The sequence below is a fragment of the Fukomys damarensis genome, unplaced genomic scaffold (assembly GCF_012274545.1).
Source record: "Fukomys damarensis isolate Sample0158 unplaced genomic scaffold, DMR_v1.0_HiC HiC_scaffold_19, whole genome shotgun sequence".
NCBI classification, from domain to species: Eukaryota; Metazoa; Chordata; class Mammalia; order Rodentia; family Bathyergidae; genus Fukomys; species Fukomys damarensis.
Genome location: NW_022900931.1, coordinates 48,037,932 through 48,053,645, shown reverse-complemented (window position 1 = coordinate 48,053,645; position 15,714 = coordinate 48,037,932). Strand labels below are relative to the sequence as shown.

The 15,714-nt window shown below is 41.4% G+C and overlaps 1 protein-coding gene across 1 annotated transcript; it reads right to left on the bottom strand.

The window, feature by feature from the left end:
* Positions 1–10,531: 10,531 nt before the first annotated feature.
* Pigm (phosphatidylinositol glycan anchor biosynthesis class M) lies at positions 10,532–12,197 on the bottom strand. Its single transcript, XM_010616680.3, has one exon. It carries the CDS (start codon positions 12,032–12,034, stop codon positions 10,766–10,768), a length of 1,269 nt encoding a protein of 422 aa, XP_010614982.1. The 5' UTR covers positions 12,035–12,197; the 3' UTR covers positions 10,532–10,765.
* Positions 12,198–15,714: the final 3,517 nt, after the last annotated feature.

Sequence of the window (15,714 nt, the reverse complement as noted above, 5' to 3'; positions counted from 1 at the left end):
GAGATGGAGAGCAAGAAGACCCGTCAGGAGCTATCGATTCCCGATGAGAAGCAACGAGGGCCTGCGCTGTAGAATTGGCAGTGACAACGGCAAGATGCCAGGAGGCTCCAGGGACATTAAGAGGTAGAACTGACAGGGTTCGGTGACTGGGAGCGGTGAAGAAGAAGGCCTAAGAAGTGATCCTAAACTTCTAGCTTGGGAAATTAGGGGGATACCGATGGCATTCAGAAATGATAGACAGTGAGAAGCTGTTCTTTTTCAGAGCTGCCAACATCAACCCACTCTCCCTAACCCCCACTTGACAAGATTTGTGTACGACTCAATTCAACAGACCTAGCAGAGTAAGTGGCAGACCCAGCAGTTCCACGATGTCGGTTACGCCTGTCTGTCTTCGCCTGGATCTGTGAAAGCCCTGGGAAAGCAATAGCAATGGATAAGAAATAACCCCGCACCCTAGGGAGCTCACAGCCCAGAGAGCATGGGGATTACGTGACAAGGTCATCGGCACTGCATCAGAGAATGTCCCGCAAAGGACATCTTTGAACTGGACAGGAGCTGGACAGGGTATCAGAGGAGGAGAGGGACATTATAATCAACGGATCGGCGGATGCAAAAGCACTAATCACTACTGAGGGCCTTAAGCAAGGAAGTTTCAAAGAAAGCCCCAGTATTTACCCCGTAATAAAGGAAAACAGTTAACAAACACCTCAGTACCTAGTATGCCCCAGGTTTTGCTAGTTTTGTCCAGTTGATGGGCTAATACACCGATGTCCGTGCATTTCACTCCAGTCCATGCGTTATAACTGAGTTACACAGCATGATCAAAAAATACGGTGAATCGGGGCCAACCGACACATGACCACGAGTCCCCCTCACTCGGAACACCCTTATCGCACCGTTCTCACCCCTTTCTGAAACAGTTCTGGAAGCTCTTGAGTGTCTTCAGTTGCCCTGACGTGGCTGCCTCGCTGTCCTGAACCAATTCAAGATGTGCATTGTTCCTAGTCGTTTTGACTTTGGGAGAGGCAAAAGTCTCGCCGTGCCAAAGCCAGTGAATAAGGTGATGAGCCACACCGTAATGTGTTTTACAAACCGCCGGCCTTTCTGTTGGATGGCACTTGGCAGTAGCATTCACTCTATTTTGGATTATACCTTTCTATCCGTCTTCCCTATGAGACTGTGAGTTCCTTGAAGGCAAGACCAGAGTTGTAATTATTTCTATACCCCTAGCTGAGTGCCTGGCCCAAAGCAAGATCCTAGTACTTCCTAGATGAATGAATGATCTGTTCAGTAACTTTTTCCTAATTCTGAGGCCCAAGGGTTCATCCTGTGTTCACCACAGCTAACCATTAAGGACAATACAGAGAACAGTAGTAAATTTGGCACCAGAAGATGTGGGTTCTGGTGCCACTTCGTATACTAATTTGGACTTTGGAAAAGTGCATATATTTTGAAACTTAATGTTCTCATTAGTGAAAAAGATTTTTTTTAAAATCCTCACCTCACAAAGCGATGTGTGAATTTTGCAGCGCTACACGTATAGGGGTTGTATAAATATGTATTTCAACTTCTTTAAAAATCAGCATGTGCCAGGGATTTAGCTCAGTGGTTCTGTCGCCTGCCTCACAAGCACAAGGTCCCAAATTTCACACCCCCCAGCACAAAAATACAAAAAATAAAATAAAATAAAATAAAATAAAATAAAATAAAATAAAATAAAATAAAAATCAGTGTGTGTTCAGAAGTCAGGAAAATAATAGGTTGAGTCCAATCCAACAAAAGTGTTAATCGTAATTTTCTACTGGCATTCTTGTAGTTCTTCTGAGTAATGGAATTAGATACTGATTGGTTCTTGCTCATTCCAGTGAGTTCTATTCACTTATTGCTCGTTAGCATGCAGAGCATTTGTATTGCTTTTCACTCAATTATTCCTCAGATAGCACCACGATATGTCTTTATTCCCAGGTCTCTGCCAAAGTGCCACATCAAGATGACTTCTGCCATTCTTTGGATTTTCTTTTTTGGGTTTTTGGAGACAGGGTCTCACTATGTAGTTGACACTGACCTGGAACTCACTATATAGCCCAGGCTGGTCTCGAACTTATGGCGATCCTCCTGCCTCAGCCTCCCAAGTGCTGGGATTACAGGTGTGTGCCACCACATCCGGCCATTCTTTGGATTTTAAATGTTCCCAAAGGTGTGTGTGTTAAAGATTTGGTTACCAGTTTGGTGCTCTTGGGAGGTAGGGGAAATTCTAAGAGGTAAAGCCAAGATGGTTTTCAGATCACTGGGGGCTTGTTCTCAGAGAAGACTGGAGAGCCCATCTCCTCTTTTTCACTCCCTGGCCACAAGGTAACCAGTTTTGCTCAACCACCTCTCCTGCTGTGCTGTGCTGCCTCGCACAGAGCGAATGGGGGCAAGTCAGTCACAGAGTGGCATCTCCAAAACTGCGAACCAAATCTCCTCTCCTCATAAGCTGATTATTTCAGGAACGTATTATAATGATAAAAGGCGGACACACCGTCTGTAAGCACTTATCTAAAAGAGTACCCACGTCCCTCTCCTTTGCCACCATCATTTTATATTTCCATAATATCTTATTTTCCTTTATGACAACCATTAGAATTTTGTGCTTGCTTGTTCTTTGCCGCAATCAAAGCTGCATGTAAGATGCTTAGAAAAGTGCCTGGCACATAGAAGATACTCAGGGCCTTATGCTAAGTAGTTTCTTATATGGATGACATTGGCCAAATAAATGAAGTTTTCCCTCTGCAATCAGCTATAAGGTAGAATTGGAATCAGAAGCCCAGGGCAAGGTGGTGTTCAGCACTGGTCTTGCCATTAACCAGTTATTTAGTCTTGCAAAGTCACTTGTTTCAGAGTTCAATTTTCTTATCTGTAAAATAATAACATCCTCTACCTATTCCTTCAATTACTCCCATTTTTTTCAGCTTTAATTGAGTTTATTGGTACATTTTAGGGATACAGTACAGTTACATTCAATGTTGGGATCTTGTACCTCTACATGACAAGTCTTGATTTTCATTTTTTCCCCTTACCTCTGTCCTCCCTTCACCCCCTCCTCCCCAATTACTCCCATTTTATAAATCATAGTATTTTTGTGAAACTTACTGGGTCTCATATAATGTTTTATTAGTGGGGTGTTTCTGATTTTTTTTTTTCTTTCTGGCACCAGGGATCAAATTCAGAACCTTGGGCTTTTGAGGCAGGCATGGTGCCAATGAGCTAAATCCCTAGTCCTTGGGATGTCTCTGATTTTACTGCCACCTTCTCAACAACATGGCCTCATTCCAATCCATCTATTATAGGGCTTAACCTATGGCTGGGATCTATAAGTAAATGCTACAAGAATGCAGAGCAAAGGTTACAATTTTTCCTTTGTGAAATGAACTGAGCTTCAAATATTTACACTCCAAATTATTTTTAAATAGTCACTATAAGTGTCATTTCATTTTATATAGCAGACATAGCACTTAGCAGAGTGTCTAAGCAGCTGGAAATGTTTCCATTTAGTCTGGTTTTTGTTCAGGATCATGAATATGAATGCTTGTTTTGACTAAATGAATGGTTTGCCAAGCGTAGCGCCGCAGTGCCAAATAAAGCTTGTGCCTAGTGACACTTTGACCCTGGCAGAAGGCATGGGCTTCCATCTACAGAATCCCGACCTTTGAACGACCCCTTGGCACAATGAAGAGAAGAAGGGCTATGTAACTTTAGAGGAATAAATCAAACCTTCGCTGCTTAGGATCAGCTAATGCACGGCGAGAACACACGCGTGCACACACTGTCAAGCCTGAACCAGACAGCTGAAGAATTTCTAAGTATTTATTATCTTTACAAAGTGTCAGATCAAGATGAGAAGGAGTAGCATTTATAGTAACAGGCAGTTAAAACAATTACTTTGTTTTACCCATTAGATTAGGAGGGAAGGTTGAAGTCTAAAGCACTAAAGGAGGTCCTTTTTGTAAACACATGGTGGCCCATTCTGTGTCAGTATAAGCATTTTGAGTATCTTAACTAATTTAATCTTTACAAACAATTCTTATGATTATATTAAAAATCCCCATTTTACAGGCAGAAAACCAACATATACAAGAATTTTGCTCAAGGTCACAAAATCAGGATTTGAATCTAAGCTATTTAAGTCTAGGCTTTACTATGTTTTTCATCAGTCTAGATAATTTTTAACTACATGAATACACACAGAAAAATGTATACTGCATGGCAAAAGAAATTTAATGAGTTTTGGAAATTATGATCACGTTTTCTATTGCTTGATTTACAAACAGCTCAGCTAACACGTTTTAGCAAATCAACTTCTTAGACTAGGCTATGAAGGAAAAGGGCACGATGAAGTGGGCAATAACAAAGAAATCATAGAATTTGATAAGACAGGGTTTGGACGTGGGAGAAAATTACTAAGAGTCTGGAATCCTTAATGAAAAAAGTTTAGGAATGACAGAAACTTGGTATTGCTGAAAGAGAACTGCCCCTTAAGCAAATAACTAACACAGTAGGATAGACAAATTAACCAGACGTTTGCCAGAGTTCATGTTGAGCTGTACTTATTTTGCAGTACTCTCTATTTACTGAGCCTGGGTACTCTAGAAAAACCTAAAACATAATATATTTGAAACTACATGTGATTTTAGAAAAACCCACTTCAGATTCTAGCTCTGCCACTTATTAGCAAGGCATTTAATCTGTGAGTCTCCGTTCATCTATAAAAGTACAGTACAAACACTAACTTAGAGGTATTACTGCAAAAAAATAAATAAAACTATATGTGGCAGAACAGGTATCGAAAGTCAATTAATCAGGAAAAATCATCTTCATGATATAAAATGTTAATCAGCTGTACATGAGGAGAAAGGAGGATGAATATTAAGATTCCAAATATATGTATTCTTTAGAAAATTTACCACATAAAACAGTGATTGTGACCCTATTTTTTTTAGGAGGGAGACAGAACTGCACCCGAGAGAATTGTTTCAGCTTCGATGAGACACAAATCCCTTTAGCTCTCAGCTTTGTTTTAAAGACTAGAAAAATATTTAAATTTCTTAAAAATGTACTTCTTATCACACTTTTTTTCAAGGTATATTTGAGATCTAAGAATGTGTGTTAAGATCAAAAATAAAATAATGAGATATTTGAAGATGGGCAGGATATCAAAATATATTAGAAAACATTACTGTGGTTTTTATAAGAAAAGACAATTTTTAGATGTATGCTGATGTATATAGTGATGTTTGACTTTTGCAACTTCACACATTTTAGAAAAAATGTAAATAAATAATACTAGTAATAAATAAACAACAAATAAAGAAAATATGGCAAAATGCTAATTGTTGGCCTTAGAAGATAGCTACATGGATCCTGCTTAAATAGCACTGGCCGAGGCTGAACTACATAGCAAGACCCTATCTCGAAAAACAAAACAAAACAAAAAAGAGAGAGAGAATGAAGGATACAGAAGTCTCAAGGCTTACAAAAACCTACCTGGAAGAAATGTAAAGCCAAATTAAGTAGAATTTCCCCTTCCTCTCTAAAAGATGACTACACTCTAGCTGACCGCTCTGGATTTCTGTGAAATTTTAGCCTAGTGCTCACACTCACTGTGATGGCTTCCTCAGGGGTTCCCTGAATTTAAAAGTGTTTTTTTAAGGATTCGACCCAGGCAAAGTGATTGAGAAAGGTAGGAAGAGATAAACTGTCTAGATTGAGAATATTAGGCTGTAAAATTAGTTTTGGAGATGGGTTTATGCTTAAATGTTAAGGCTTCCTGCTTAAGTGGCTGTGTCAGTTTAATGGCTACTGAATGTGGACATTTCTACTCTCAGTGAGGACCTCTGGCAAACCAGGCTGGAAGGATTTGGGCCGGCCAGAGGATATCTAAGACCTTGCTAATGTACATAGTACTGGTACTTTCTTGGGTATCTTCAGATATTTAAATGTTAATTCTTTTTGTGGGGATGGACTCAGAGCTTTGGGCATGCTAGGCAAGCGTTGTACCACTGAACTACATTCTTCTCTTTGTTTTTTATTTTGAGACTCACTAAATTGCCCAGGCTGGCCTTGAACTTGTGATCCCAAGTGGCTGTGATTACAGCTGTGTGCTACTGCACCCACCCGAGAATGTTGACTCTTAATGATGCTAAAGTCGTACCTAAAGGATACGAGTAGCAATTAGTGTCATTTGGGAGGACAGGAAGGATCTTGGTGCCTTCTTCAGACATGCTCTAAGACACTTTATTTTGATAGTGCAAGACAAAGGGACTCTGGGATTACGTTTGCCATAACTGGATTTCTTTTGCTTTGTGAAGCTGCTAATGAAAGATTTTATTATTTTTACTTGCCATTTGTAAACATTTGGTAATAACACAAGCTATTCTCCACCAACATAAATACTACGTTCTGTTGAAATCTGCATTTACTCATTAAAAGATTTGCTTTTGAATGTATCAGCTGTTTATCTTTAATGACATTTGAGCATATTACTTTGTAAATGATGAGAGAGGGTGGAAACTGGATATCTTTTGTTCTTTCAATATTTTAATTAAAACTGTGACAGTTGAACAACTTGTGTTATGATTTATGAACTTGTTTTGCTCTAAAAAGGGTTAAACTTTGTGTTTCAAAATGTTTCCAAGATGCTTTTCAAGTGTTATTTTTACTTGTGTTTTGCTTTTGTTACAGCCAAATACTCAGCTTGTTTTCTATAGCTCCTGATACTTTCAGAAAAATCAAAATAAAGTTGTTCCCTAAAGAAAAAAATAAATAAATGAACAGCACTGGCAGGAGACAGGTAGGAGATAAGGGATTACATTTAGAGGCCATCCCATGTAAAAATTTTTCATAAATTTTCTTTCTACTTATAATTCATAGAGGATAGGGTAGTAATGCAAAAAAAAAAAAAAAAGCTGCTGGAGAAATAACATGTATTCAGCCATATGTAAACTGACTAAAAGGACAAGTTCTACACAGATCCCGAACCAACACTGTATCATGGACAGAATTCAGATGGTGAGAAGATGCCAACTAAATTCTATGGTTTTGAGAAAGAATCCTTTTGCTGGGGTGGGCAGTCAGGGAGTCATCAGCTTTTCCAATGAGCCTAACCCAGGGAATTTATCTTGGGATCTTCAGGGACCACATTTTGAAGACATTAAAAAAAAGCAACTGCAGAAAAAAATCAAGTCAGGTAGCCCCTCTTAATCTAACAATGAATGCTTATCTGTGAACATATTGATCTTAATGGGCGTTGCTACACTTTGGATCTGGAACGTCTCCTCAAAGGCCCATGTGTTAATTAAAAACTTACTGGGGCTGGGGATTTAGCTCAGCGGTTCTGCTGCCTGCCTTGCAAATACAATGGTCCCGAGTTCAATCCCCCGGTACCAGAAACAAAACAAAACAAAAAACCCAAAACTTACTTTCCAGCCCACACTATGGGCAAGCTGTGGGATCTTTAAGAGGTGGGGCCTAGCGGGAGGTTTCAGTTCATTGGAGGCCTCCCCTTCAAGGAGATTATGGGACCCTGGCCTCTTCCTTTCTCTTCTTGGCCTCCACGTTAAGAGGTGAAAGGATTTGTTCCACCTGTGCTGCCTGCCACACTGTGCCGCTTGCCACAATGTGCTGCTCATCCCAGACCCAAAGCCAATAGGGCCAACCAGTCCTAGACTGAAACTTCTAAAACTGTGAGCCAAAGTAAACCTTTCCTCCTTACAAGTTGGTTTGTATCAGGTGTTACGGTAACAAAAAGCTGGCCCGCACAGATGGCATGAGAACAACAACAGAAAAGCCCACAGTGGTGCACACTTTCAATCCCGACACTCTGGAAGGCCTGGATGAAAGGATTGTACATTTGAGTCCAACCTGAGCAATTTAGCAATTTAGGAAGATCCTGTCTCAAAAACAAAACAAAACATAACAAAATTTAAAAATCACATCAAACAAATGAATAAAATAAGAACAAAAAGAATTATGCGGGAAATAAACCAAGTGCTATAGAATTCTAAGGTTTTATGAAAGGGCTAATAAGGAAATCAAAAGGATTGTGAGAAGAAGTCAAAAAGAGATTTACAAAACTGAAAGCAAAAATAAGTAAAAAAAGGTAAAATCCCCCAAGACCAAATTAATTTCTTTCTTGAGTTAACTTAGCCGTACATGCTCACAGGTTGGGCTTTGGGAGGGTAACTAGACTATGGGAGCATTGTAGCAGACTTACTGTTGGGAGGTGACTCTGGTCAGAGAAGCAGGTCACTGTGGCCATAATGTGGAAGGTGGATCCCTCTCTGGACCCCTCCCTGTACTCTGCGGTCCCTATCGCCCATGAAATGAGCAGCTTCCTAGTCCACGCCCTTCCACCAGGCTGCCAACTATGCAAGAACTGACACTTCTAAAACGTGAGCCAAAATAAACCTTTTCTCCTTTAAGTTGTGGGTGTTGGGTATCTTGTTCCAGTGTCAAGGAAAGGTAACTAAGATATTTATTGTGTGGCACCTCGTGTCTGGAGCACAATGCCCTCTGTGCTCTTATACCTGCATTTGTTTGGTAAAGAATTTGAAGGAAGAATCTGGAGTTGAGGATCCAAATAGAAATTTGTTGACTGCTAAGAATGACCTAAAATATGGAAAATGTTTAAGGTCATACTTGGAATATTAAAAACTGAAAAGTAATTTTAAATTCTAATTTAACAACAGAAGAATGACACATTTATAATGTGAACATCCACCTGATAGATTATTTAGCAATTTCAATGCTAACTATGAAGAGTAAGCCACAATAAAGAAAGTTAAAGTAAAAAATAAATAGGGGGCCGGGGATACAGCTCAGCAGCAGAATGATTGTTTAGCATGTTTAAGGCCCTGGGTTTGATCCCCAGAACCTCAAAAAATAATAAATAAATAAGGAAACAAGTAAACGACTACAAAGGAGTTATCAGGGATATAAAAAGGATAATTATATTGGAGTGAGGAAATTCTACAATAGTCCTATTTCTTACCCCTTCACCTTCTAGATCTATCAACAAATTTTTGTTATTTTAAAAATAATAATTTTAAAAGGTGAGAATGCCATACTTGAAAGGCTACTAGTTGACAAAACATAAAACCTAATACAGGTTAGGAGTCTAGATGTTATAAGGAAGGTCACTGTCCTCAAAAACTTGCCCCTGATATTTTCACTCAAACAGCAGCCCATGAAAAGCCACCTACTCTTTCCTTCTTTCTAATGCCAGACCCAAAAAGGTAACCAGCAAAGAAATGATGCCAATAACAGAATTCATAATCATGACCAGCCTACAGTCACTTTGTTCTCAAAGATTTTTCATGCCTGAATAGACAAGAAAAATACTACTCTGCAATATTTTCTCTTTTTTGGTACCGGGGATTAAACTCAGGACCGTGTACTTGTGAGGCAGGCGGTGGAACCACTGAGCTAAATCCCCAGCCCTGGAATATTTTCTTCATAAGGGGTCTGCTGTTTTGGACCAAAAGAACAATTTATTAAGTGAGTCATCTTTTAAAACTACAACCTCGAAATCATACTTATACTGCTATCACATTTCAGAATGTCAGGACAGGCTGGGCGCTTTGCAAGCACAAGGTCCTGAGTTCGCTCCTAGGTACTGAAAAAAAAAAAAAAAAAGATGCATACAACATTAGGATGCTCCCAACTAACATGGGCTATATAAATTTTTAAAAATTTTTTAGGATTCTTGTTCGAACAATTCAGAAAGCAGTTTTCCAACTGGGCATGGTGGCACACGCCTGTAATCCCAGCACTCGGGAGACTGAGGCAGGAGGATCACTGCGAGTTCTAGATCAGCCTGGGCTACACAGTGAGTTCCAGAGCAGTCTGAACTACATAGTGAGACCCCGTCTCAAAAACCAAAACAAAATAAAATAAAAATACAAAAACCAGTTTTCCCCAGAAATCTTATAGTGATAAAGGAAACAGATCTGTCCACCAAAACCTCTCCCTTTCCCAATTTCCTATTAATAGCTCCTTAGGATGCTCATTTTTTCCAGGAGCCTCCCTTGAAGGTCTCCATCACAGAATTTTTGTTAAGTGGGATGTGTGTTTAGGGTAGGTTGTCTTACTAACAAGCTCAGTGATAAAACAATTATTTTTACAACACCACAAGTAAATTCTAGATGAAAACCCCTTTTAAAACTAGAGATAAGAATATAGTAAGGTGTGCTAATACTTTGCATGCTTAAGGACCACAAATATCCAAAGATATTTTTAAGTCTATATTAAAATCTTAGTATATTCTTCTCTCTTTAATTTTAAATTTCTATTTGCTAAAAAGGTTTTTCATGTAGAATTTAGTTATGATCCTCCTGCTTCAGCCTGCCTGAGTGCTGGGATCACAGGCATGCACCACTACACCTAACTAGGCTTTCCATTTTGTTTTATTATATTTTATTTTATTTTTATTTATTTATTGGTACCGGAGATTGAACTCAGGACCTTGTGCTTGCAAGGCAGGCAACAGAACCACTGAGCTAAATCCCTGGCCCAGGCCTTTGCATTTTAAAACAAGTATCCTTTACTTCACATTATGTCCCAGATAAATGAGTCGCTGGATTTTCCAAAGGGTGAGCTTCAATTTCTGAGTCTCTGTTATGCACCAGGCAAATATGGGTTTTAATTTCTGTTGGAACAAAGACATTTTCACGAGAGTGCTCAGAATATTCAGAAAAAAATTCCAAAACCTTTTTTTTTTTTTGGTCTGTTAGTCATATTTGATTCTTTTTGCCGGGGGTTCCTCCTTGTAATGGGAAATAATCTGAATCAGAATAGAACAGTTGATAAAAAGGAAGACTAGGCTGGCTAACCAAATAAACAAAAAGGTGTTCTTTCCTTGAAACTCAAGAAGATATGCAGGTGCCAGCCACAGGGCTTGCCCTATAAACCATAACACTAGGAGGACGACTGCTCTTTTCCAAGACATTCTCACTAGCGGCATTACAAGGGGCAGAAGGCAGAGGTACCAAAGAAAATACTGGGAGGTGCAGACTTTGTTAAAAGTCACAAAAATGGACGTATGAAGGAAACAGCAAAAGGCAAGGTCTCTGTAATAGGTGAAGGACACTGCTAAAAGCAAGATAAACTGTGGCAGGAATGCGGCAATTCCCAGAGGAAAACTCCACTTGCTCTCTGCAGTCAAATACAGCATATAGAAGTACGGAGAAAAGTTATGACGGATATCCCGCCTAGTCAGGTGATAAAGGTACGTGTGCTCCACAAATCCCCAACCGTATTTAACGTAAAAACCAAGGCTCAGCGCAAAAAATGTGAATCCAGCAACTGCTACAAAGATCAGTACAGCCCGACTACAAAGCCTCTTCAGAAATGCGTACAAACGAGCCTGGAGAAAAAGTCGGGACTGACGGCGCTGGTCATCGTCGCGTTCTGGAAGCAGGTGGAGAGCTATGGGGAGAACATAGGTCACCGGATACATCTTCATATGCACCGCGAAACCGTAGAATACAGCGGCGCACGCGATGAGTCGTTTCTCTATTAAGTACAGGGCCATAAGCACCAGGGAGGCAACAACGGAGTCCGCGTTGCCTCGGCTGGACACCGCCATGGGCAGGGGGTTGAGGAGCCAGAAGACACAGTAGCCACAAGCCTGGCGCTGTCCCAGCCCCTTCAGAAGCAGCAGGCGGTATAAGAGGAAAGCGGTGAGGAGGTCGCAGCTGACGAACAGAAACTTTCCGAACAGCTCGCTGAGGCAGACGTTGGGAGTGAGGAGCCAAGCCAGCAGCGGAGTGTAACGATAGGTCGCCCTCAGGTAAGGGGAGCATCCCTGCGTGACAAAACGCGCGGCGTCCGTGAAGACCTGGTAATCGATGTCCGTGTACCTCACGTGCAGGGTCCGATCCTGGAGGACCCCATAGAACACCAAGACGACCCGGGCAAGAAAGGCTACCGCGAATACGCCGGCGGGGCGCACCAGCAGGCTAGGGAACCGTGCTCCCCAGTGGCTGCTGGAGCTCATGACCTGGCTGTGGGAAAGCTGCTCAGTCCCACCTCCAAACTGCGCTCGGGTCTCTAACCCTCGTTACGGCTCCTCGCCTCAGGTGGCTGGCTCTCTCCGGGCAGGTAAGGCGCCATGCGGGGGAAAAAAAACCAGGGGCCTCTCGCTTCCGACATAGAGCCCCGCCCCCTACTACTTCCGTCCTCTACCCGGCTCAGGTTTCGCCAGAGGAAGAATTACCTTCCTTTGGATTGGCTGCTGGTTTCCGCCTTCCTTCGGAGGAGGCGGGATTTCCGGTCTCTAGGTTGTGTGATAGTGGCTACCCGGAAAGTGGACTCTGGTTTAGGTTTCGGTGGAGCTGGATGTTTTGTGCCGTCTTCGTTCTTCTCAATTCCAGCCGGCAAAAGTGGATCCTTGACACCCAGCGAGCCGCAAGCAGCAAACTGCATTCCTCGTGTCTGAGCTGGAACCTCGAGCGTGAAAAATACAGGAATGGAAACAAAAGAAGATAGTTCTCATATTTTATCGCAGCGGCTCTCTCCGGCATTCATGAGGGGTTTGTGGGCCCGCGGGACTGGCTGGGGTGAGTCGAAGAAGGCCTAGAGTATGCTTGTCCCGTGCAGTATTTCGGGCATACTTACAGTTTTTAAAACATTAGGTGTTTATCCGAAATTCAGATTTAAGTGAGCAGCTTCTCCATCCGGCAACCCTAGGTGGCAAGAATGGGAAGGGATACTGGAAACAGAGTTCTAAACTGTGTCAGGCCCTCGGGTGTCATTGTCTTTGTGTTTGCTGTTCCTTCCTCTAAGGTTGTCTTTCCCTCCCCAGTCAGAAGGTGGGGAACACCTTCTCAACCTTTTAGCCCATAATTCAAGTGTCAGACTTATCCTAACTTAGCCCACTTCCTCATCACGCAGAATAATTTAGATGCCAGAACTTTCTGTTGAACAAGGATGCAGGGGCTCTAACTCCAGAAAATTATTCACCCTGCCCAGTCCCTGTCAGGTAAGTGCTTCAAAATTCAACGTCCGTTCTCATAGCATCTGTCTCACTGCTAGTAATAAGTGGTTTTGTAATTCTCATCTGACTTTCCATGAGGATTTGGAGTTCCTTGAGAACAGAGATTATCATGTTCTTTTCTGTACTTCAATTTCTAATGCAGTACCAGATTTACAGTAGCCATTCAGTAAAAAGTAATTGATTTGGATGTTGTTCTTGTCAAAATGCTTCTAGAATGGCATCCCCAGAGTGCTCTCAACTCCCTTCATTTTCCTTTCAAATATCCTTTAGTATGTAAAAGTCTGCCCTTCACCCACCCCACTTAACCTTCCTTCCATGAATATCTTAGTAAGGACTTCACTCCATTAGCTTTCTCTTCTGTGATCACTTTTTGCACTTAGCCTGCATTGCAGAATTTGATACTTTACGTTAGATTGTAGTCATAACTTTTTCGTGAGATTATGGTATTCTTGATAATAGAAGTTATATGTAATCCTTAATTTCTTCTCAGTTCTTCATCAATTATTGCAGTCTTAAGCACATGACAAATGTTTAGTAATTCTAACTGACTTGATTTTACAAATTGAGCCTCCTTCCTAGGAGAAGATTTCTATCCTAGCATAAAAAAAAGGAGGTGACTCCGTCCAGTCTAAACATGAGTCCTGTAAATCTTACACATACCATATTTATATTCTGATGCATCTGTATCTTTTAATATGTCTTAGATTAATATTTCTAACCATTTTTTTCAGCAGAATGGTGATTCAAATAATAATAACTATGATGATGACTTACACTAACAGATCTGTTGTGGGCTTATTATGTGCCCAGCATTGTGCTAAATACTTTTCATGTAAGGTAGATATCCTGTCTTTACAAATGAGCAAAGTCAGGGCTGATGGACAGTAAGTTTCCCAAAGTCACATAGCCAGCCAATGTCTGCTCAGACGAGGTCTGTCTGACCCAGAGAACCTTAATTACTATGTGGCTGACTTTCAAATAAAATATTAATTACAGACGGTATGGTGCAAGATTGGCTTCGGAGAACCAGCTCCAAGGCCCATCTGCAAGATCTCCCCAGAGCCACCTACTCCAGAAATCTCATCATTTGACCTGTTGAGTGTACCACAGTCTGGAATTCCCTACACAGTTGATAATGTCCATTGCTTCTCCCAGTGTTGTGGCTCTTTCTCTACAAAGATGACTAGCCAAGGGATCAGGAATGCCAGGAGGCTGTATCTCCCACTGGAAGCTGCTTCTAGAGCTGATGGGAAAGAAGCAGACACGGGTGCACGGGGTTATAACTTCCTGGGGACCTTGGAAGCCCTCTGGATAGAGAAGGCTGAGGAGGCACTGGCTTCTCACTTCTGGGTTCCTGGAGAACCAGTCCTACTGAAATGTCTCCTCAGACAGACCCTCCCAGAGCAATGGCCTTCATACCTCCCTAGCCTTCCTCCAGAGATCAGCCAGATGCCTCATCTGCCTAGATTACCAGAGAGACCTCATGACCCCTGAGTGTAAGGCACTACTCCTGTCACTCCTGCATTCACCAGCCGTGGGAATATTATTGGATGTCTTTCGTTGTCCCATGCACCTCTGCCACTGCTTGGATAACCTCAAGAGCAGCACTCAGTTATGCCACGTGATTGATACTGTCATGTACCTGCCCACCACAGAGACAGACACAAGGGAACCCCTTTGTAAGAAGCATGGTGAGGATCTGGCCTTGCTCTGTGAAAAGGACCTGGAGTCGCTGTATTGCCATTGCAGGGTCTCTCTGACCACAGCATCAGTACCTGAGGGCCATTGATTACACTGCAACGACTTACAGGGACAACCTCAGATACTGAGGAAGCAAATGGAAGATGCTGAAGTGGGGTGTGAAAAAACAAGTTTCAAAGTTTAGTAAATTGCAGTTGAAGGAAAATTGGAGGAAGGAGTTTTCCTCTGAATTGGAAGAATTTAAGCATTGCTTGGGAAAGGAATAAGTGGCAATGCAGGCCAAGCTGCTTAATAAAGAGAAAATTGTCAAAATCTAATTGAGAATGAGGGCTGGGGATTTAGCTCAGTGGTTCTGCCACCTGCCTTCCAAGCGCAAGGGCCCAAGTTCGATCCCCAGCACCAAAAAAAAAAAAAATCTAATTGAGAATAAAAGCCAGATTGCAAGCCACATATCCACATCAAAACAATTTGTTAATTGAAATAAGAGGGAAGTATTTGCAAACAGACATAGATTTGCTGAGAGGTACTAGAATCATTAATAGGTATGAAGGCATAAAACCCTCAGAAGTTTTTTTTATATGAATTAAAAAAGAGTTGCCACCTCTCTCCACATTATTTTGGGCTGCCAAAAAAAAAAAAAAGATCACATCTCAGGTAGATTTGACATTAAATCCTCCTATTGATCTTAGGATCTCAGTAGACAGGGAAAGTGTGACTTCTGGGGTGAAGGAATCAGCCTGTTTTCTCTGTTCACCTACTTCTCATGCATCTTCCCCGAGTTTTGAAAGCGGGAGATGTTTTTGGGAAGAAGTGAGACTCGCAGGTCCTTAGGTGTGTGTAATGAATCATTCTCCAGACAGAGTTTTAAGTTACTTGTCCTGGAAATGGATGCTGGCAAATTGATGAGTCCACAAATATATGGAATAAAACACAGGTCAGGCAGGTTGGCATTTTTCCAGGATTTTTTTTTTTTTTTTTTT

Excerpts from the sequence above, each read along its gene's own strand:
- Pigm (XM_010616680.3), bottom strand. The coding sequence starts at position 12,034 with ATGAGCTCCAGCAGCCACTGGGGAGCACGGTTCCCTAGCCTGCTGGTG.